Consider the following 24,128-nt stretch of genomic DNA (forward strand, 5'->3'; position numbering starts at 1 on the left):
CTGAAAATATTTTATTTATTTTAAATATTTAAAAAATACTTAATTTTTTCATGCGATGCATTTTTGAGAATATTCTTTCCCCTCCTCCAACTCCTCCCAGATGCTCCATTTCCTTTTCACCTAATATCGGGTTCTCTCTCTCTTTTTAAAAATAATTTATTTACTTTTATTTTATGTGCATTGTGTTTGAGGGTGTCAGATTCCCTGGAACTGGGGCTACAGTTGTGAGTTGCCATGGGGCCGCTGGGAATTGAACTCAGGACCTCTTGAAGAGCAGCCAGTGTTCTTAACCATTGAGCCACCTCTCTACTCCCTGTGTTCTTTATTTCTTAACAACCCCAAACTGAGGGAAGCAAACAAACAAAATCCACATCCACATCCACATCCACAAACCAAGCCAAGCCAAACCAAACCAAACCAAACCAAACCAAACCAAACCAAACCAAACCATACCCCCCAAACATGGAGTCTATTTTGTTTTGGCCGACTTCTCCTGGGCATGGACCATTTCCTGGAGTGTGGTTGATATACCCAGTAGAAATCCATTGGTGAAAGCTGACTTTCCTTTCCAAGCAGGAATTAATTGCAAGTAGCTTCTTAGGGTGGAATTTTGTGTCTACTCAGCTTTCTTAGGTCTGGGACTTTCTCTGGTTTGCCCCCGTGTAGGTCCTATGTGTCCTGTCACTTTCTCCGAGTTCATATATTTATCAGTCTTGTGCCTGGAAGACAATGTCCCCCTGGAATCATTTACCACTTGTGGCTCTTATAAATTTTCCACCTCCTCTTCTGAGCCTTGAGGGGAGGGGTTTGATGAAGACACCCACTTTGAGGCTGAGGGCTGAGTCTCCCATCTGCTGCACAATTCCAGGCATGTGTCTCTATGTTAGTTACGGTCTACTGCAAGGAGAAGCTTCTCTGATGAGAGTTGAGTGATGCTCCAATCTATGAGTATAAAAAGAATGTCCTTCGGAGTCATTGTGGTCAATGTCGTTTTCTTCCTTCTTGCTATGTTCCTTTAGCAGCATGACAGTAGCAGGTTTTCCGTAGGGCCTGTGACCTATGTTGTCTCAGGTCACTGACCTCCTTAACAGTGTCAGGTGGTTCCAGTTTATGGAGTGGGCCTTAAATCCCGCCTCCCCGCAAAGTGGTTGATTACTCCTTAACGAATTTCCACTAATGCATCAATATCTCTTTCAGACAAGTCTGTTGTAGGCTTCAGGGTTTGTTGCTGGCTGACGTTGATTCTTACTTGAAAACAGCTTATTGGCATTCGGCAAAAAAAAAAAAAAAAAAAAAAAGTTTGTTGGCCCGCATTCATTTATTTTTGCTCCAGATGAATCACAGCTGGGGTGTATGGAAATGTTCATGGTCTTTCTCCTTGATAGAATCACTTCTTTTGTACATGTGTCAGAAATCAACTGGGTGTATCTACATAGGTCAATTCCTCAGTGTTCTACTCTGTCCCATTGATACGCCTGTCAGTGCTATGAGGCTTTGATTATAGCAGCCAATTAACAGATCTTGAGACCAAGTGGAGGGAATGCTACCAGTTCATTCTTAATTTTTCCAAAGTCGTTCTGTCTGTGACAGTTTACAGTAACTTTCTAAATTTTAGAATTGACTCGTTTATATTTATAAAATATTCCTGAAATTTTAGTAAGTATTGCATTGGATTAATCTATTTGGGAAGAATTAAATCTTCACTTTGTTGAGTTTTCAAAACCATGTATGACAGATCCTTCACTTTAGTCAGACCTTTGATTCTTATCATTTTGAAGTCTTCCACAAGCAAGTTTCCTGTTTTCTTAGACTTCTCATTTTCTGAGTGATTGTACACGGTTTCGCAGTTTTAATTCCAGTGCTCTCATATCCACTATCAGCATACAGAATATATTTATGTCTAAGTGTTTGTCCTGTATTTTTGTGAACTCCCTTTAAAATTTTAGACCTTTTTTGGGTAGATTTTCTTGAGGTTTACTTTGTAGAAATTATCATGTAAAAACCAGGGGACAGTCTATTTTTGTGTGTCTTTTATTCACCCTGTTTGGCTATAAAGTCTAGCACAAAGTTGGGTTATCGGAGGAAAGAGTAGACATAGTTGTTTTGTTTCTGATTTTACATGGCCACATTCTACTGTTTAACATTAAACACAGTTACTACAGGTTGTTTTAAAAGATATTCCCTGTCAGATTCAAAAGATTTATTTTGTTCATACTTTTCTAAGAGCTTTGGTTAGTAATGTGTATGCAATTTCCATTTTTTAAATATATTAATTGATAGGACAATGTGGTTTTTTTCCCTCAGTCTGTTAACACAATGGTCTATTAAATCAACGTAGATTGGTTTTATTTTACATATTGAAGATGCTCCCTTGGGGTTAAACCCCTTTTAGTTATAACATATATTACCAATACCAAACTCTATCTGCTAAAGTTTTGTTAACTATACTCATTTCTACATTTCTTAGGAGTTTTTTTTTTATAGACCACCCTGTGAGGACCTCACAAACCCCTTGCCCATGCAAGACAAGAAACAGTGATGGGTGCAGTCTTGTGCGAGGAACTATAGCCCTGTTCGTGAGAGACAGGTTGTAATGCCTGTGATGCTTACATTCTCTCCATCCCCACTTCTGTGATGTTCTCCAAGTCTTGGAGAGTGAGGTATAGATGTCCTGTTTAGCACTGAGCACTTTACGGCTAGGTGTTCTCTGCACACGGTCAGTCGTGAGTCTCTCGAGTATTCACCGTTGACCACTGCAAGAAGAGCTTCTTTCTAGATGAAGGCTGAACGCAGCCCTGATCTGCTCACTTGTGGGAAATATTGAGAAAGCAGTGCTAAAGTCGTCAACTGCAATCATCAAGTTTTCATTCCTTTTGCGTGCCTTTTTTTTTTTTCCTTTACAGTTCCTCAGGTCTGCTTGGCGCACACACACTGTCTTAGGTAGGGTTTCTATTGCTGTTAAGAGACACCAAGACCACAGCAACTCCTACCAAGGAAAACATCTCACTGGGGCTGGTTTGTGGTTCAGAGGTTTAGTTCTCGGTCATCATGGCAGGAAGGATGACATCATGCGGGCAGACATGGTGCTGGAGAGGGAGCTGAGATTTGAATTGGATTGGCAGCAGGGGGACTGGGTCGTGCTTAGTATCAAAGACTTCAAAGCCCACCTCCAGTGACACACTTCCTCCAACAAGGCCACATCTCCTAATAAGGCCACTCCCTGTGGGTCTTCAGGGCTCATTTTCATGAGAACCACCACACACACCTAGGCTTGCCATGTAATTTGGAAGGGCCATCCCCGTTGTCATTGTATAACTTTATAGTTGTCTTTCTATAACTTTCTGGTAATTGTTTTGTGGTGGGAAGTATTACTTGTCTCACCTCATGGCCACCTTTATCTTCTTCTGACTGTCTACCTAGTACACTTCTTATTTTTTTAAAGATATTTTTATTTTTATCTTATGTGTGAGCGTCTTGATGGTGGGTATGTCTGAGTGGCACGTGTGTGTGGTGGAAGGCAGCAGTCCATCTTCAGTTTCAGTGTGGTATGTGAGAAGCAGAAATGAACGTTTAGGACACTGCTGTGTAATTCAGCCCTTAATTCCAAACCTCCTTGGTTGGTCTGCCTCTGACCTCCAGTCTTCCCATGGTGGTTTTCTATGCCAACACCAGGGCTCCTGGCTGGGAAGAACATGGAAAGCAAGACTATTCCATGCTTTCAGAATTACAAATCAACACTTTCCCTCCTCTAAAACATTTTATTTTTATTTATATTTTATTCAGGCACAGAATATTATTGGATAGATAACATCTTTCTTGGCTCTGACACTTTAAACATTTGTTCCCATTTTCTTTAAGCTTCTCATTTTTTTTCCATATAAACTTCCTTCCATATCACTGAACTCAAACTTTGTTCACCCTAGCATGCTATAATTATTTCCTTGGGCCACTAAAATTTATTATTTGTGAAGTTAATAATTGAGTCACAGTCTATGCTGTGGAGGATTCACGGTTTGTCCAACCTTTTTGCAAGTGCTGGGGTGTCAGATTCTGTCTAGTTTGTGTGCATGCATTGTCCGTGCATTTAAAACATTCATACGATTGCACCACTTTGTTGCAGCCTTTTCCTTACGACAGATGCCTGGTAACAAGGAATGTACCATAGTACTGTAAGTTATGAATACTTTCAAGGCTGTTATGAATTTGCCTGCTGCTTGCCTGAAGTCAGTGCCCCTTTGTGGAAGTTCCATGGAGCCTTTCTAAGGATGTGGTGGTTTGGGTGAGAATGGCTCCCATAAACTCAGAGATCCAAAGGTGTGGTCCCTAGATGGTGGAATTGTTATGGGGGAGGATTAGGAGATGTGGTCTTGTTGGGGAAGGTGTGTCACTGGGAGCTTTGAGGTTTCAAAAGCTCATGCCTGGGGCCCTGTCTCTCTCTGCCTTGGGCCTGTGGCTTAGATGTAAGTTCTTAACTACTACACAAGTGCCACGTCCGCCTGCCTGCTGCCATGTTCTCCCTATGAAGAAAATGGACTCGCCCTCTGAAGCTGCAAGCCAGGCCCCAACTAGACACTTTTCTTTTATCTGTTGCTTTGGTCATGGTGTCTCTTTACAGTGATAAAGAAGTCACTAAGATAATTATCTTTGTACATCTTTTGTGATCAGCTTTCAGCATTTGCTGGAGATTTTTGTGCAATTTATTGGGTTAAAGTATAATCTCGTGTTTATAAGTCATTCAAGGTTGGTGAAGGCCTATCATTTACAAGTTTCTATAATGGATGCTTAATGTTTGTGCTGCATACAAAGAGGAAAAAGGAATGTCTTGTTGGGGCTGGTGGCATGTGTCCATAGTTGTAGTACTGGGGAGGTGGAGACAGAAGTTCTGGAAAATTCACAACAGTTAAGGTTATGGACCCAGTTCCAGGCCAGCCTCTACTATGGTCTCAAGAAAAATATAAAAATTAAAAATAAAAAGAAGAAAAATCAGTCAAGTAATAAGAACCGCACCCCCCCCCCCCCCGTGCCCGTCAAACCAAGCAAAAAGGGTATGTTCTTACTAATAAGGAACCAAAATGTATGAACAGTATCAGATGGTAAATATGAACACTTATCTAACATTAGGGATTATGTTAGCATTTTATGTAAAGCATATTATTTAACTCTCAAAGGAACCCTTTGGGAAGGGAACCCCTTAAAATGGAAGCAAGTCTCATTGTGATCCCACAGGCACCCATCAATGCCGCAGCTCTAACACTGAGCTGGAAATATCTGGCCGTATCTAGGATGTTCAGGTGACAGCCCAGGGATGTGTACTTCAGTAAGTGTTCATGTGATTGGGTATGCGGTTTGCAGATCTGACTTTAGGCCCACTAGTGTAGCTATGGGTTGGATACAGGAAATGAATGACCACAGACTGAGGAATCATTACTTTACAAGTGCAGGGAATTCATCACCATCTCTCTGTGGAAAGTTCTTTCTGCATCTAGCATGAGTGGGAGGTCCTGACTCTCCACATTCCTGTCTTATAAGCAGCAATCCCACCGAATGAGGCTAGGACTCAACACACTTGGACTACGTTTGTGCATCCTTGCAAATCCCCTTGAGATGAACTCTGGTAAAACTCTCATGCCTCATGCTGTCTTGTCTCAGCCTTACCCAATGCCCAAACCGTACTGACTGAACAAACCCACTGACTCCCCGCAGCCTGCATACTGAAGAGGTTTCAAATGGGGACAATCTGTTTGTGTCTCAAGAAGATGTCACTATGATAGGAGGTGCATGTGTTTATGCAACTAATTTGAAAACAAGTTTGGACCAAGTGTAAATTGGTCCAAATGCTATAGAAAACAGTGTGGATCATCTTTAGAATATTAAAATGGAAAAGCTACATGATAGCCCTCACCACCTCCCACCCCCTCAAATGAAGCCAGTAGTCTGTCAAAGACCTGGGTACACTCCTTCCCATGTTTATTGTACCAGTGTTCACAATAGGTAAGAAATAACTGTCAACTGATAATATGGCACACACGTGTAACATAATGTAATTCATCTGTGAAAATATAAAATTGTTATTTGTGATACTGTGAGTAGCAGTGGAGTCATTACATTAAATAAAATAAGCCACACGCAGAAAGATTAAAAACCACATTTCTCACTCATATGTGAAAGCTAAAATTGTTGATTTGGAAACAGAAAGCATACCAGTGGTTACTGGATGTTTGGAAGGGTGTGGTGGTGGGGGACAGAAAAGAGTTAGTCAGTGTACAGGAGGAAAGAGGAATGGCTGTCAGTGGTTTATAGTACAGTCACAGTAGGTAGCATCAATTTGTTTTGTATTTCAAAATGGCTAGAATGGAGAATTCTGAAGGCTTGCACCACAGAGAGGTGAGCATTTGAGGCGATGGATGTGCTAATTGGCTTGCCTGGATCATTGCACATCGTCTACACGAGTCAAACATTCACACTGCCTCATTAGTATGAACAGCCACCATGAATCATCTGACGAAATGCCACAAGTTCTACACGGGATGTGCATTGGTCAGACTTACCACCGTGACACAAAATGCCCGAGCAAAGCAACTTGGGGTGTGATTTGATTCCGCTCATCACGGTGACCAGAGAATGTCCTCACTGTTGGACTTTTTCTGTTTCCCCTGTATTTCATTTGGGCCTCAGCCTAGGGGATGATGTGGCCCATATCCAGGCTGTCTGTTCCTCTTGGTTAATCCCTCATAGATTCACCCAGAGTAGTGCTTAACTTAGTGTTCCAGGTACTGCTCAACCCAACCAGGTTGACAGTCGGCATTAGGCATCACAGTAGCGGAAGGCGTCTAAGTAAATACTGTTAACGCATTTCTCTTCCTTTCTCCTCCTGTCCCTTTCCTAGCTTCCTCTCCTTTCTTTCTCTCCCCTTCCTTGTGTGTCAAACACCTATCATATATAAGTCCCCGTGATATGGATCAGATATGCCAAGAGAAGTCCTGGGTCCAAACTGGTAGAGGACTGGGTGTGGGTGACCCCACTGTGGCAGCTTCATGCAAGTCCAGTATGAACAAAGAAAGCTGCATCCAACCTCTGGATAGCTTCAGTGAAGAAGCATTGTTTGAGAGGATGGATGAGCAGGAGCAAGAAGCCCCACAAGGAAAAGGACCCTGGGAGCCAAGAAGACACAGTGTTCGAAGATTTTGAGATGTGAAGGAAGAAAATACATTCTGTTCAAAGAACTGGATGTAGCTTGGGGAAGCCGATGCATGGTGTACCGCTGAGCGTGGTAGGGTCAGATGAGGAGAACAGGGAACTGAGATTGACATGATAAGGGGGAAGATAAGAGGGAACCTTTTACATGCTGCACAGTGACTGGAGGGTTTGAAGTCTGTGGCCAGCCACAAAGGTTTGCTTAGGTTTTGTGGGCAAAGCATGTAAGACCTAACATCTCAAGAAAGCTGGTAGACCAAGACAACCTAGGACTCCGGTGAGGAAATGAAATGAGATTTACGTCTGGGGAAGAACACGATGAAGCAGCTTGAGCACCCTTGGATAAGGATAGCATTGGATGCTACGGCGGAGGAGGGAGCATCGCCCTCCAACCAAGGAAGGAGTCTCAGCAAACAACTTGAGAACCATGGAGCTCAGGCTCGTTGCATGCTTGGGGAAGGAGGAGGCGAGGAAAGGGAATTCCTGGTGTTCTGAGTCACAACTGGCCATGTAATGAATTGTGCTGATTCAGAAAGGAGGGTACAGGCAACGAGATTAGTTTTGATTTTTGATTTATTCTTATTCAGGAAGGATCATGGAGAAAGTTGCTTTTGAAGGGTACTTTTTGAAAAATCAAATTACACGCACTTACTCTCTCTCTCTCTCTCTCTCTCGTGTGTGTGTGTGTGTGTGTGTGTGTGTGTGTGTGTGTAACCCACATTTGCCATGCATGGCACATGTGTGAATGTCAGAGGACAACTTACAGGTGTCTCCTTCTACCACGTGGGTTCTAGAGATTAAACTCAGGCTGTCAAGGCTCGGTGGCAAATATCTTTTCTGGCCTGAACTAAGTGGTTGCTCCCCTATCCCCACCTCCTTTAAAGAAAGACAGGATCTCAATATACATTCTAGATTGGCCTAGAATTCCCGATGCACAGGGGTGGGCAAACATGGAATAGTGGAGCAGTGACAACAACAGTTCTGCCCAGTTTGACCTGATTGCACAAAAGGAGAGAAAGGGAAGCTACTGTGTTGCCAGCGATGCAGGAGGGAAGCTCCCCCTCTCCCTGGCGTCAGCATCACTGGGAACTCTGGGATTCTTTGTTGTTATTGTTGTTGTTTTGAAAGGTGGCTAAAAGCAGCAAACCACTGAACTGAGAACAGGACCCCCGTTGAAGGAATCAGAGAAAGAACTGGAAGAGCTTGAAGGGGCTCGAGACCCCAAAAGTACAACAATGTCAAGCAACCAGAGCTTCCAGGGACTAAGCCACTACCTAAAGACTATACATGGACTGACCCTGGACTCTGACCTCATAGGTAGCAATGAATATCCTAGTAAGAGCACCAGTGGAAGGGGAAGCCCTGGGTCCTGCTAAGACTGAGCCCCCAGTGAACTAGATTGTTGGGGGGAGGGCGGCAATGGGGGGGAGGATGGGGAGGGGAACACCCATAAAGAAGGGGAGGTGGAGGGATTAGGGGGATGTTTGCCCGGAAACCGGGAAAGGGAATAACACTCGAAATGTAAATAAGAAATACTCAAGTTAATTAAAAAAAAGAAATAATAAGAAAACAAACAAACAAACAAACAAAAAAAAAGAAAGGTGGCTAAAACAATATGGCCTCTATTACCACACACTTCTAAACAATACAAATGTCTTCCTGAGCATGAAAAACACTATCATTGAAGAGGGCAAGCAATCCCAAAGATCAGAGAGAGAGAGAGAGAGAGAGAGAGAGAGAGAGAGAGAGAGAGAGAGAGAACTTGACCTCACCAGACCTGGGTCAGGTCCATACCCAAACTGGCAATACAGAAGGGATGAGGCCTATTAGGAGAACCACCAGTCATGATTCTCTTCTATCTGGGGAGAGAGGACTTGAAATGAGCTTCTCTGAGCACACTGTAGTGACCGAAGCACACACTGGACCAAGTGGTAACGGTAGGGTGGCTTGTGTGACAGAAACTGGCAATGACAACCCTGCTAAGAGAAAGCAATGTGGCCCGTGAGAGCTTCCCACATTTGTGGCACACATGAACAATTGTGGGCATTGGGATGCACAAAGTTTGGCTCCTGTCAGTCAGCACTCCCCAAAGGCCTTGAGAGGCTTACGGCTTTCTCGAGTAGCCTGGCCATGTAGGCCTTTCCCCAGGATAGATGTTTTTGCATCATATGAGGGTAGAACCATGAAGGCTTTCCAACATTCTATGCACTTGTGGGACTTCTCTTCTGTGTGAAGCCACAGATGCTGCTCGCCATAAGACCTGGTAGTGAAGTTTTTCCCACACAGGCTACACTTGGAGGCTGCTTGCTCCTATGGGCTTTCAAGGCTGATGCAGGCCAGAGTGGGTCATACAGGTTTTCCCACACTGCTTGCACTCAGAAGGCCTCACTGTAGTGTGTCCTCTTTGAGAAGGATGCTGCTGCTGTCTTTAAGGCACTTCCCACATTCCCTGTGCTCACAGAGCCTTTCTCCAACATTCCAGAGCCACACAGAGGGCTGAAGGCCTTCCTACACTTGCTGTGTCTTAAGCTCATTCTCTAGTGCAGAGCAAGAGCCTTCCTTGTGGATGTTTACCCACATTCACTGCACCTGAAAGGGCTTTAATCCTGTGTGCACTTCAGCTGTTTCTTCAGTGTACAGAGATAACTGAAGGCCTTCGCACGCTAACTGCACACGTGAGTGTTACTCCACCGCGAATATTTTCTTTGTAACTAACTGAGGTTGAGTTCTCCTTGAAGCCATTCTTGCCTGTTCTGCAAGTGAAATGTCTCCAATCAGAGTGAGTTGATGGTGATTGAGGGAATGAAGGCCTTCTGGAAGTTTGACCCACAGTCCTTGCATTTGACTGGGTTTTGTGTACTGTGGGCTCCCTGATGTTGCCCATGGGTGGGCTGGGGACGAAAGATGATTGATACTCACTGATCTTGCACAGCTTTTTCTTGTAGGGGGATCCCTGGGGCTGGAGTCTGTGGTGTCTGGGTTATTTTGCCAGGTTCCACACACACAGGACTTCTCTGATATTTGTTTACAAGGAGTTTCCTCATCTCCTACTGCACAGGAACAACCCAGAGAGCTCATGAGTGTGGAGTTCTCTGTCACCACCTCAACATACAGGATCTGAGTCACATTAAGAAGCTCCCATTCCTCTTGGGAGAAATATATGGTCACATCTTCAAACACCACTGGCCTCTGACGTGGCCTTTTACTGCTCCTGAGAGATCCTCCACTTAGGTGGGTCCAGTCCTGTGATTCTTACAGGAGGGATGGGATGGTTGTCTCTCCATCCTTAAACAGTTTGGTCTCTTTACTTTATCTGCAATATGAAAATATTATTGTGATTTTCTGGGGGCCACTGTATGAAAACAATTCCAAAACACCATTCTAAGGAAAATCTTATTTTGTGTGCTATAGAGTCAAACTTCAAAAGCCATGTTATTTTGTGTGTGTGTGTGTGTGTGTATTTGTGTGCTTGATATGTGTGTCCATGTATACACACACATATGTGTGTATGTGTGTGTATGTATGTGTTTGATATATGTGCTTGTTTATGTGTGTGTTTGCGTGTGTATGTATGTATTTGATATATGTGTCTATATATGTATGTGTTTGTGTGTGTGTGTGCATGTGCGATGTTGCATATATGGAGAGTTGGAGGACAACTTTGTGGTTTTGATTTTCTCTCCTACCTTTGCGTGGGTCTGAGTATTCAACTCAGTTTGCCAGGAGTGTGCATGCAGTAAGTGCCTTTTCCCTCTGAGCCATCATGCCAGCTCCAGAATCAAACTTTAATTAACACAAAATTGTTTCTAAGTTTTTACTAGGACCCCAAATAACAGAACAAAAATTAAAAAAATGAAAACTTAGATTGCTTTTTCCTGTTCTCCCATGGGAATAAATGTAATTATTCCTAAACAAATAAGCAAGTAGACAAAAACAAAAATAGAAGCAGCTGGAGATGGGGTCCCATTTCTGTTGCCCTTGTAGAACATCTGGAATCAGCAGGGTGTAGCTCGTAGCATGTAAGCTTCTATGGAAGGCGGGCTCTTCTGTGAGGCAGCTCTGTGAACAAGGAAAGAACTGGAATGAAGGAACCATAAAAGAGTGTCCTTACTGGGGAATATGGGGCATTAAATCCTACTCAATATGTAGCTATTAATACCACAGTGTGTATATCCATATAAAAGCACATTAAATACATTGAGTTTAATGGATAATTATAGATGCCCACTCACTATTAGGTTTTGTAAGAAATAGAACAATGCTGATACTGTTTGGAAAAAGCAGTTGTGGTGGATGCAAGTGAGCCCACTGCTGTTGTCAGAACGTGGCTTTGATATTAGGTAAACATCCATTGACCTGTTGCAATGGTGAAATGCATGGACAGGCGAGTTGCAAGACGCTATTCATGGCATGTTAGCAGTTTGGTAAAATAGAAAAAGAGAACATGCGTAAAGTTGTCAATTGAGGTGGATTCTGCCACTATGGTTCCCTGCTCTCAGGAGGGCAGCCTGAACGTGGGGCAGGCTTCCTCAGAAAGTTGCCTTGGCTCTACAGCAGGGGGACATGATGGAAAGCCCATGTTACAGATGTGGAGAAAGCGGGGCTTGGCTGTATCAGCTCCATTGCTTATCCACTGCGGAGCTCATAGGAAGGCTCTCCTCTCTATCCTCCTGGGTCAAGTGACTGGTGATGGTTCAGGGCAAGACACAGCCATACTGGGGCATAAAGTTGGTTGTCGATGCCATTTTTCCATGGGTTAAGGACTACTGGAGTGATGTTGAGTATGATCATGTCTCCTCAGAGGGTTTCTTTCCCTCTTATGTCTTTTTGAAGGATGCTTGCAGGGTTGCAGCTTTCCTCTTTGATAGCTGAGCTGCTTTGGATGTCTGTTGAAGAGTCACCAGCTTATGATTATCATTTCTGACTTTTGCCCTGTCTTGTAATATTACCATCTACTTGCTTAGATCAAAAGTCTTATGATGTAGACTAAGCCTTTTATTCATGCAAAACTTTATCTGGACCTGGTGTGGGGCAGAAGTTGGTTTGCTCTGTGCTAGGGATTCAGCAATCAACATGACAGATGGACATTCTTCTGAACTTTAAAAATATGTATTCTAGTAAGACCACACACACACATACACACACACATAAATACACACATGGATACATACATATATATAGACACATACAGACACACAGAGGGACACACACACATAGACACACATGGAAATACAGAGAGACACACACAGACAGACACATACACACAGATAAATACACACAGAGACACATACATAGAGACACACATAGACACACAAACGTATACATGCAGACACATATACACACATACATACATAGTTGCACACACACAGACACCGACAGAAACATACACAAAGACACACAGACACAGGACTCACACAGAAAGACATACACAAATACACACAAACACACACGGAGATGCACAGAGAGAGACACAGACACACAGACACTCACACAGACAGCCACCCCCCACACAGACATACACAGAGAGACATACTCACACACACACACACACACACACACACAAATATACAGACAGACACATACATAGAGACAATATACACACAGACACATACACACAAACACACTAACAAACATACACACAAAAACAGACCCACAAACATAGACACACAGACAATACAGACATAGACACAGATCGACAGACAAATGTGCTTGAAATAGAAGTATCGGATGGCGATAAGGCTTCCCAGGGATATAAAGAATGAAGTGCTAGGGCGTGGCTCTATAACTGTTTCAGACTGTAGTGAGCGAAACTGAGATCTGACTGCTGTTGGGGACCCACTTACCAAGGTGTCCTTGAGAAATGATTAGTCAACCTTACGTCCCCTTTCCTCACACTCTGTCTGAATGACATGCATACCTCCTCAAGCCCAATTCATTCATATGGTAGTTTTTTGTTTTTTGATACAGGAATGATTACTCTAACTTACTTTAGCTGGGGAGTCACTTGCAGATGATAAACTAACAAGTCTAATCAGAAACATCACCTTTAAGTGTGCTGCCTTTTAAGAGTGTTCTCCTGCACTCTCCTCCCTGTGGACTTTAGGTCAGCATACTGTGTGGTGGGTGAGCAGTCTGCCTAGACAGGTGGTGACCTCAGGTACTGCCTGCCTGTGCTCTAATTTTCTTACCACTTAGGTTTGGGGTTTTATCATTGTCATTGATGATCACTACCACCACCACCACCACCATCACTACCACCACCACCACCACCACCACCACCACCACCACCACCACCACCACCACCATCATTTTATTTTTCTCATACTTCTGGAATCAAATGTGACTATCTCTTTTCATAGTCTTATTCTCAGGAACTCAAATGATTCTCTTATATTTCAATACAATTCTGATTTTAACTACCCAATGAGAGTTTCAGACTCCATGGACTTATAGACTCAGTTCAATAAGAAAGTCCCCACCTCAAAAGCCAATCACAAGGATGTGGTCCCCAGATTCCCCACACTTAGGTCTGTCTTGGATATGGTGTCATTTGGTTCACATATGCCCCAGACATCTATGTTTGATAATGTGCTAGGACGGTTCATAAGACTTTGGAAAATGTTTTATTTATTGATATTTTTGGTTATTGTAAAGAATAAAAATGAACAGTCAGAAGAAAATGTATATGTGTGACCTAGAAGGGCCCTTGCTCCATAGCTGCTGTTCCCAGTGAGTTGAGACTGAGACTCTCTTGGCTGAGACCGTCATGTGATTGTCAACTGTGTGATTGAAGCTCTCTGATGTTATCATTTGGGATCTTAGGGAGGTAGTACTTCATAGAGAAGATTGATCTGAACCCAGTCTCTGGCCTTCATTCCATCCCCTGAGCCTGAAGTGGGGATGGAAAATCCCATCCCTCTGGCCACAAACTCCCCCCCTGAAGCCTCCCATCCCCCGCCTAGCTATCCCAGCATTTCCCGAAGCTTGAGTTCATATCGCACCCTAAACTGGGGTGTGAACACAAAGGGCCCAGGCAGAACGAAAGCACACATGACCATCATGCGGGAATCCCTAGGGCTTCGATTGCTTTATGTCAGGAACTGGGACTATTTCTAGTACTGAGGACATGCGTGGGAAAAGATGTTCCAATTTCAGCATTGCAGGTGAGCCTGGAAAATGATCTCTTGCCCAGCCTTGCCAGACCAAGAGATTAGACTGCTGTCTGCAGAAACCACTGTTGGTTCGAGTGGCTGCTGGGTGGAGTGTCTCTCGCTGGTTTCTTCACACTCCTCAATTGGTTTGAAGCTTGTGAAAAACCTGTTTAAGGGGAACCTGGAACTTGTCTGGGCAGCACATCCATTAGCTCCATTGTGAACAATCAGCAAGTCTGGAAGACACCTGCTAGTGAGACTATCAGAGGGTTTGATCTTTATGAGAGGCAGGCTTGTTAGATAGAATTTTAATTAGGAGAGATTTGGCTTTGGTACGTACCAGCTGGGCGACTCTAGGTTCATGCCTTGGCCTCCTTGAACCTGGTCTTCCTTATTCTGACCCACGGCTGGAGAGACTTTCTGCCTAAGCTCGTGACAAAGAAGAGTTTTCAGAGTCCTGGATGACGGCATCCTGGGCTAAGAACAGGGAATGGTGTAGTTAAAAGAAACTGAAGCCCAAGCACATCCGCTTGTTTTCCTTGCTTTCTTAGTCAGAGCCTCGCCTGACACAGTGACCATGGGCCGTGGCCTCAGCCTCCGTTGGCCTGAGAATGCTAGAATTAGGGCAACCACAGGAGGTCCATCCATAGCTGTGGACCAGAAAAGATTGAGGTATATTTTGTAAGTAAATTTTCTTTTGGGAAGCCATTAGATGAAATAATATCTACATCCTTAGAATCCCAAACCCTTCCTAGCCGAAAGTTATGGGCACATTGCTCTATTTGGGACCTTTCCTCCCTTCCCCTCTTCCCTCCTGCCATTTTCTGTCTTTTCCCTTCCTCCCTCATTGCCCCCTCTACCTTTTTGAGACAGGGTCTTACTGTACAATACAGGCTTCGAACTCACTATGTAGTTCAGGATGTCTTTGAACTCACGACCCTCCTACCTTGCATCCAAGCGTGTGCTGTCATGCCCAGCTCCAGAGTTGCGTTTCTAAAACTTCCTCGACATTCCTGTCAAACAGTCAACTGTCATTTTGTCCTTAAACGTACTCCAGGTTTCCATTCTCTGCCCCTTTTCTAGAGGCTAGTCCCTCCACTTGGAGCGCCTTTCTCTTATTCTCCTTTTCCAATTATTGAAATTCTATCAATTCTTTCCAAGTCAATTTCAAGCAGCCATTCTCCTGCAAGGCGCTTGCTAATTATCATCTTGGTAGGATCTCTTCATCATCTGAAACTAATTTTGCCTTTTGTGGGTTTCATACGGCACTTATTTTTTTTCTTCTGTCCTGAACTATAGCTATTTTAAAACTCATCTTCTTTCCTGCTAGAACTTTGAAGGTGATAATTTTATCTTTCGCAGACATACCTTACCCATGGCCCTAGATATAGTAGTCAGTTTTAATTGAACTGAAGTTAGACTTTGTCCTGGGGATTACAGCATGGAAATACTTTGACGATCATTTCCTTGGTTCTGGTGCTAGACAGAAGAAGTGTCGTTCTTCTGTTTCGTTCAGTAATCCTGCGAAGGGGAGTTGTGACTAGATAGGCGGCATTCCAGGGCTGAGAAGGAGGGATGAGCCACATCCCAAGCCGGGAAGTGAAATTAGGTTACATGAAATTCTGGGTCTTACCGGAGATGCTGAGGCTGGAGAGGGCATGGAACACAAGGGAACTGGAAACAGTCATGGCGGGTGGGTGGGGCGGGGTGAACCAGATAAGGACCAGCATAGGAACAAGTCAGACACGCAGGCAGGAAGAAGCCTCATGTGGGGAATTTGCTTCCTTGCTCCGCACCCCAGTTTCCTGATCCACATTGTAACCACTACTGATGACTGCATCGTTTTGCTCCTTGTCAGCTGTTCATGGCTACCGATGACCAACCAACCAACCACCCACGCACCCACCAAATGAAACCAAACCATACCATACCAAAGCAAAGCAAAACACTGCCCCCTAAAAACTCCCCCCAAATCTAGGTTTATTTGTTTCCTAGTTCTGGAGGTTGACAATGCAGACTCAGGAGGCTGCATGGCCGATGTTAGGAGTGTGCATGGAAGCGAAAGCTTCTGTCTCCCAGTGAAATGCTAACCAGGTCTGATCTTGCTTAGGAATGAAATCAAACAAGACTGGGTAGCCCAGGGTGGTGTGGCCACAGACAAGCCTTGCCCCTGATACTGGAAGCCAGAGAATATTCTGGGCTTCTTTTGCAGGTTCATGCTCCTGCAACAACCTTCTGGTCCCATCACTCTGGGCAATAAGCTTTCTCTTCAGAGACTTGTCTCTGAGCACATAAGGATGCCCATTATGCCCCCGCTGGCTACTCAAAAGCCAGTCCCCACTGAAAAGCCATCTTTGCTCTGCGCTCACTGCAGCCACCTTCGCCGCCTACTGCCTTTTCCAACCTGGACTCCGGTAGCTTTCTCACCAGAGTCCTCGAGCTCGACTAATTCCTTATTCGCAGCACCGGACCATCGGCGTGCCCCACCATGTCAGACTCCGCAGTGGATACCAGCTCCGAGATCACCACCAAGGACTTGAAGGAGAAGAAGGAAGTTGTGGAGAAGGCAGGGAATGGAAGAGACGCATCTGCCGATGGGAATGCTCAACATGAGGGATAGGGGGAGCAGGAGGCCGACAATGAGGTAGATGAAGAAGAGAAAGAATGTAAGGAGGAGGAGGGGGGAGGAGGAGGGGGAGGAGGAGGAGGGGGAAGGAGGAGGGGGAGGAGGAGGAGGGGGGAGGAGGAGGGGGAGGAGGAGGGGGGAGGAGGAGAGGATGAGGAGGAGGAGAGTGAGGAAGAGAAAGAGGAAGATGAGGAAGATGAGGCTCCTACGGGCAAGCCAGTAGCTGAGGATGATGATGAGGGTGATGATGTTGATTGACACCAAGAAGCAGAAGCCTGATGAGGATGACCAGACAGCAAAAGGAAAAGCTAACCTTTACACACCGTGACCTATTCACCCTCCACTTCCAGTCTCAGAATTTTAATGTGATCTTCTTCGAGTAGAGAAGCAGGCCACGCCCGCCCACAGAGGGCAGAGCCACCCACAGATAACATATGCTCTCCACCGCCCCACCCAAACCACGACATGAATTAGCAACATGGGAGGAGAAGAGAACCAGAGCTTCCCAGGCCCTGCTATTTTTCTTAAACATACTTTAAAAGGAAAGTTTGAATTTCTTATTTACATTTTGTATTTTTGTACATATTGTTAGGGGTCAACCATTTTTACTGATAACGGGTGACTGAACCAGCCTCCAGAGCGTTTTCTGTCCTTCCTCAGACTTTACTTGTGGTGCGGCCGTGTTCATTATAATCTCAAAGGAGAAAAAAAACCTTGAAAAACAACAATAACAACAACAACAACAATCTAATTCTGAGCATTCTGGTAACTTTTTCTGCATATGTACCTAGCTGTACTATAAGTAGTTGGTTTGTATGAGATGATTAAAAAAGCCAAAGATAAATTTTTTTTCCTTTTTTTTTTTTTTGGTCTATGAACTTGGCTGTTTTTTTTTTTTTTTTTTTTTTTTTTTTTGGCTTGTTTGATGTATGTGTGAAATAATGTCCAAAAATAAACGGGAATTTTATTTTGCTGAGTTGTTCAAACAAACAAACAAACCAACCAAAAAGGATGCCCATTACCTTCCCTCCCTCAAAGCTCCACTACCATCCAATGCTCCCATTTAGAAACCAAGCTCTGGGCATACAGACCCTTAGGAGATTAAAAATTATACCAAAATCATAGCAGTGGTCAGTTAGCATTGTGGACATATCCTTTCCCCCCATAGATTCTAAACTGAAAATATTCCGATTCTCTGGAACCGAGAATGCGGTAGTAGGCATAGGACCTAAGGATCTTCTCAAGTCAGGTGGGGGAAGCTATAATGTCTGCAGCCAGGGTTTTGGACATTGGTGTTGTTTCCCACTATGGGGGATAGAAGGGACTGTCCTCTGCAGTGTGGAAGCGTCACATGATTCCTGGCTTTTGGACCCTGTGTTCCAGAAGCAACGTTTACCAAGTTGAGAGTGATCATGTCCTTGGGGAAAAATAATCCCTCTAGATGGGAATTACTCACTAGCTTTCAGGGAGAATGAAGAAGAGAAGGAAAACAGGACCTGTCTGACAGGTGGCCTTGGCTTGGGGAAAAAAAAGCCAGGCTAGAAAGTCGGGGAGCATTTGTTCCATTGAGGGACATCTCTTTTCATTCTGGCTGGTTCGTTTGGACTTTTCCTCCTAAGAACTCGGGGGTTTACAATTAGACTGTCTATAATCTTTAATTCATGATACGTTCACATCATTTGTTCATGTGCTACATTAACTTAGTGATGAACCCACCACCATATACAGTGTTCTGTAGAAGTTTGAAGTGTCTCTTCCTCGCCCCATGCTCCCAGAAATAAGACTCAGATTCAAAATATATTTACCAATACCTTGGCCATATAGCTAGGCTCTTCTCTCACTAGATCACAACATTAAAAAGCTATATATCCTAATCTGCATTCTGCCACGTGGCTGGTTACCTGTGCTCAGGTCTCATCACATCTTCTGGGGTGAATCTCTCGCACCTGGCTCTCTCCCAGAATCCTTTCTGCCTGCTGGATGTTCAACCTCCTATTTTCTGCCTAAGCCATCGGCCATCATATTTGTCATTGACAGGCGCCGCATCCTTACAGACACAAGCTATTCTTTCTACAGTGTTCTGTCACTGAGGCTGGCCTTGAATTTATGATCTGTCTGCCTCAGCTCCCTGAGGACTGGCATTACAGATATGTGCCACTAGGCTTGAGTGGTGTTCACTTTAAGAACTGTAGTTCTCCCTCCTCTATGGAGTAGTCATTGTCTTGTCTATGCGTTTATTATCCCCCCTTTAAATTGAAATTGTTTTAAAATTCATAAAAAGTTATGATACTGCTGTAAGCCTTTGCACCTGTTTTTTTTCTTTCTTTCTGTTTTTCACTAAAAGTTCATATTCTTGAAATCCCATGGTGTGGACAGATTGCAACACAACATCTCCACTCATTAAATAGCTTGGGTTATTTTGTGCATGTCTTTTTTTTTTTTTGTGATCTCCAGCTGAGTTTTACAGGGTAAGAATCTGGGTATAGTAGTTTTACAATTTTAGGTGTATTTCAAAAGAAGATGTATGAATAACATTTTTATGTGAAAATAACTGGGGAAATAACTGGCAATATAAATTAAAAAAAAAGAAGAACTATTTACCAAGTCAAACAAATGAACAAACAAACCAACCACAACCCTTTTCTTTTCCTTCTCCCGCTTCAGATTTCTGTGTTAGGCTGTTTAGACTGAGAATTTCTCACTTGAATCTGAATTTCAAATTAGCTTAGAAGCCTATGGAATTCTCCTTTTACCTAAGAGTGGCAAATGAGAAATCACAGGGACAGGATTTTTTGAGGTCCTAGAGTAGAAGCAAGCAGCAAAGAAAACCACCCCTTCCCCTTGCTGCTCCCCCTTAACGCAATCTGCTGTAACACATGCAAATTACAGTGAAACATTCTTTTCACACTCAATGTTTGGAAATAAGGGGGAAAGGGATTATCTTCAGGGAGGTAAACTCTTAAAAATGTGATCTTTTTAAACTTTCAAACGGTTTAATGAAGTCTGCGGGGAGATGCAAAGTTGTCCCTAGACTAGTGCAATTAACTGTAGTGAGATGGGGAAGTGGCTAATGATCAGACTGAGGGATGGTCTTAGAAGGTTCTAGAGCCCGTTTTAAGAACTGTGTTTGCACTTGAACCCCTGGCACAGAAGCATTCCAACTGCGGAAAGAGCTCTATTGGAGAGCAGCACGTGGTCGGTGTTAACATGCGTGCTTGCCTGGTGGCACGGCAACAGCATCCATTTCTCTCTTTTGGTGCGCTCAGCTCCTGAGATCTGCTGATCTTGAGTCTTCTTCCCATGAAGGCTCAGTCTTCTGGGAGATCCTGGGACTCAAAGGCTGAGCGCTACCCCAAGGATTCGTTGAGACCTTATATGACGATATCAGGATTCTTTGGAGATAGCCACTCTCCTGTTGTAGACAGTACTCTGACTTGTACCTTCATGATCCTAGGTGATGTGCCGATTGGGGTGAGCTGTGGTTCTGTGTCCTGGAGTTCGCTGTTTCCTCCCACTCAGGGTGTATAGATGCTGCCACGCAATGCAGGGGCAGGGGTTCTCCAAAGATCTTAACAGAACATCTCTGAGATGGTCTTAGCTTGTTCACATGACTTTATTCTTTATTCGGGGTGGGCTTCTAAGAATACACCTTGTGGTGAAACAGGGACACACACACACACACACACACACACACACACACACACACACACCTTGGAGAGAGGGAAGGGGTTCTTCTTAGAGTGAAGTTTCATTGGCTGAGGTTAGGACTACCTTATTTGCATAGAGAGGCATTCCAGAAAATTGAGTCTGTTATTTCACCAGGGATTATGTGACATTCTCCAGGTAGAGTATGGGTTGGGTCCCAGATTAGGTGGAGAACCCCATTTGTGCTGGGCTCAGGAAGGCTGTCTGATATGGCAGACTACAACCTTAGTACAACACTCCTATGTTATCACGATTCTGCATTTACCAGGTCCTTGACTGTGACAGGCCCACAGGTACATTTCTGAGAGTGAACTCTGTAAGATCAGCTTGAGTTGACCTCATGGACCTTGTAGAACAGGGCAGTGGAATGTACCTGTGGGACCTGTGTATGTGTCTCTGTGTTTATGGGAAGAAGAGTGTGTGGGTGGAAGATAAAGAGAGGGATGGTGTATTGTTCTATAATGCAGGTAGCCTGCCATGAGTTGATTATTGCATAATATTCTTTGAAAATTTTTCTAATGCTATTATTTGCCTGTCTCATCAATCTCTTTTTATGGGAGGTGACAGTAGGTGGGGAACGGGGAGACAGAACAATTGCTTCAAGAATATTCACAGACAGGGAAGGAACTTTATAAGCAAATCATTGCAAGACAGTAGTGATGTCAACATGTTAACTTTTGCAACTTAACCTCATAACTGCTATGAACATAGTGGAGCATGTATCCTTATTATATGGTGGAACATCATTTGGGTATATCCCCAGGAGTGGTATAGCTGGGTCCTCAGGTAGCACTATGTTCAATTTTCTGAGGAACCTCCAAACTGATTTCCAGAATGGTTGTAACAGCTTGCAATCCCACCAACAATGGAGGAGTGTTCCTCTTTCTCCACATCCTCGCCAGCATCTGTTGTTACCTGAGTTTTTGATCTTAGCCATTCTGACTGGTGTGAGGTGGAATCATAGGGTTGTTTTGATTTGCATTTCCCTGATGACTAAGGATATTGACATCTCTTTAGGTACTTCTCAGTTATTCAATATTCCTCAACTGAGAATTCTTTGTTTAACTCTCAACTCCATTTTTTTAATAGGGTTATTTGACCCTCCGGAGTCTAACTTCTTGAGTTCTTTGTATATTTTGGATATTAGTCAGGAGGACACTATCAAATGTTAACAGTGAAGTCTGCACCTTAGCACAGAGTAACTCATGCAAATTACATGGGGCTTGACTGACAATATAAGGAAACATTTAAATACTACTTTTAGGAAGTAATAGAATGACAGGAAGTAGAGCTGGTATATGTAAAACCATGTGCAACAGCAGAAGAGACATGGGGCAGGCACACCTGTTAGAGTGGGGTTAACAGAGTATGCCTGCAGGCTAGATGTGGAGCAGAGCTGGTCCAGTCTTGTCAGCTGGGGAATAGTAGCTTGAGCTTGACCAGAAGGGCTTCCAGTCAGGAGAGATGTCTACACTGCACAATGAGATCAGAGCATTTCAGAAAAGTCACACCAAATTAGATAATGCTGCAAGTTGCTCTTCAGCTCCCTGATGACTGCGCTACTGTGGCAGGGAGGAATCTAGGAATGCACACTAGAGTTCTGCTCAACCAAGAGTCCTAGACGCTCTTCTGTAGATGAAGGCTTCATCCCACGAGACAGAGAAGTTGGTGATATCAAGCTTGATGGTCGGTGTAGTTGTTACTTTAAAACAGCCTAGCAAAAGCACGACGGTTGAGACTGGGAATTCTTAGCTCTGGCTGCCAGTAAACCGGGGCCTAGGTGTTCATGTCTGTGTACAGGCAATGGGGCCAAGTCACAGTAATGTCAGCAGAGAAGTGACAGTATCAGCGGCATTATTTGCACTAGCAGTGCAGTAGGAAGAGAAGAAAGAGAAGGAAGAGAAAAAGAAAGAAGAGGAGGAGGAGGAGTATGAGAAGGGGTATGAGGAGGAGTTTAAGGAAGAGGAGTATGAGGAGGAGGAATTCTGAGGTAGACTTACATATATTCAGGTATTTCCACCCCATAGCAAGTTTGTGTTATGGTTGTCGCATTGTGAAGGTGACAAATAGCTGCACATGTCTATTAGTCAGGAACACCGAGTTTTGAAACCAAAGTGACTCAATCTAGTTGTACTTTTACCCAGAATACCTAGCACCTTCCCTGTCTCAGTTTTAGCCTTTATCACCAGCATGAGGTGTCCCTCTGACTTTGAGGTATATCGTTGTGTGGGACTCAAGCCATGAACTTCAGAACTGCTTTTCTATTTTGTCCCAGACGGTTCTCAGAAGGAAGTTTGTCTAGATAATCATAGATGGGAGATGAGACTCCTCCTCTAATAACCATTTTTTTCAGGCTCTAGTAATCATCCTTCATGGCACATAGTTGCTGCCTAACAACCAAATGGTTGCCATGACATTTCCTTTTGGATAGAAAACTCTTTTGTTATTAAACAAGGGAGTTGGAAGAGACAGCTGAACCCCAGGTTCCCTAAAGCAAGTTGGCCATTCTTTCATTCTTTCATTAAATACTACTCTAAATTCTGGGCCTGTTTCCTGCTCCAATTGCTCTTTAGCCTCCTGACCCTAGAGTCACTGGTATCATTTGGCCACTGTCATCAACTAGTGTCCCTGTCACATGGTTGTGGTCATGCCTGTTAATATTTGGAGTCAAATTCAAGGTGTGGTAGCTGGCAGAATTGGGTTTGTCCAAGACTTAGCCACTGATCTTCTAGCTGTGTGGCTTTAGACAAGTCAGTGCATCAGCTGTCTTGAGCCCCTTTGTATCATCTGTTCAACAAGGAGAGTATTATCTCCTTTCTGGAATAATGTAGAAATGGGGGTGACTGGGAGACTTAGACTAGACCATGTATTTTAGCACCTGGGATAGTGCTTGGTCCAGGGTAGCTGGGTGTTCTGACTGTAGATATTGCTTTTCTTGGCTAAAAAGTCCTCCTCATAGGTTAGGAATCATGTCTGAAACTTCTTGATCAGGAATCCAGGTTCATTTTTTCTACCTTCCCTCCCCTCACCTGTCCCCTGTCTCCATTTCATCCCAAAACGTGATGTTCTATTATCTTTGCTGACTAACACTTAGAATAATTTTTTTTGGTTCTTTTTCAGGAAATATTTGGCTATCGGACTCAAGGCTGTCGGAAGGCTCTTTGTCTCATTGGATCCATCTTTTCTCTTGGAATGCTCCCATTGGTATTTTATTGGAGACCAGCTTGGCGTGTATGGGCAAACTGTGTCCCATGTTCCCTGCAAGAAGCAGACATTGTGTTGCTGAGGACAACAGTAAGCATACGTCTGTTTCTGTAGACTGTGTCTCTTTTCCTGGATATTGTGTTGTAAGGTCGTTGGGAGGAGATGGCCCCAAGGTGGGTACGTTCTACTATAGTTGTGCACCTGCCTAGAACGCAGGAATTTGTGTACCATATGATTTCTTAAGAGGA

The 24,128-nt window shown here is 43.9% G+C and overlaps 1 protein-coding gene across 4 annotated transcripts in view; it reads left to right on the forward strand.

Moving 5' to 3' along the window:
* Positions 1-24,128, forward strand: part of Atp13a4 (ATPase 13A4) — a 139,151-nt gene that overhangs the window by 32,798 nt on the left and 82,225 nt on the right. For all 4 annotated transcript variants that reach the window (XR_015632658.1, XM_087575804.1, XM_087575805.1 and 1 more), the window contains 1 exon segment: positions 23,797-23,970. Coding sequence is in view for 3 of the 4 variants with exons in the window: in XM_087575804.1 (XP_087431930.1) it covers positions 23,797-23,970 (174 nt within the window). In the remaining variant the exon portion in view is untranslated.

The sequence above is a fragment of the Rattus norvegicus genome, chromosome 11, assembly GCF_021556685.1.
Source record: "Rattus norvegicus strain SHRSP/BbbUtx chromosome 11, alternate assembly SHRSP_T2T, whole genome shotgun sequence".
Classification (NCBI taxonomy): Eukaryota; Metazoa; Chordata; class Mammalia; order Rodentia; family Muridae; genus Rattus; species Rattus norvegicus.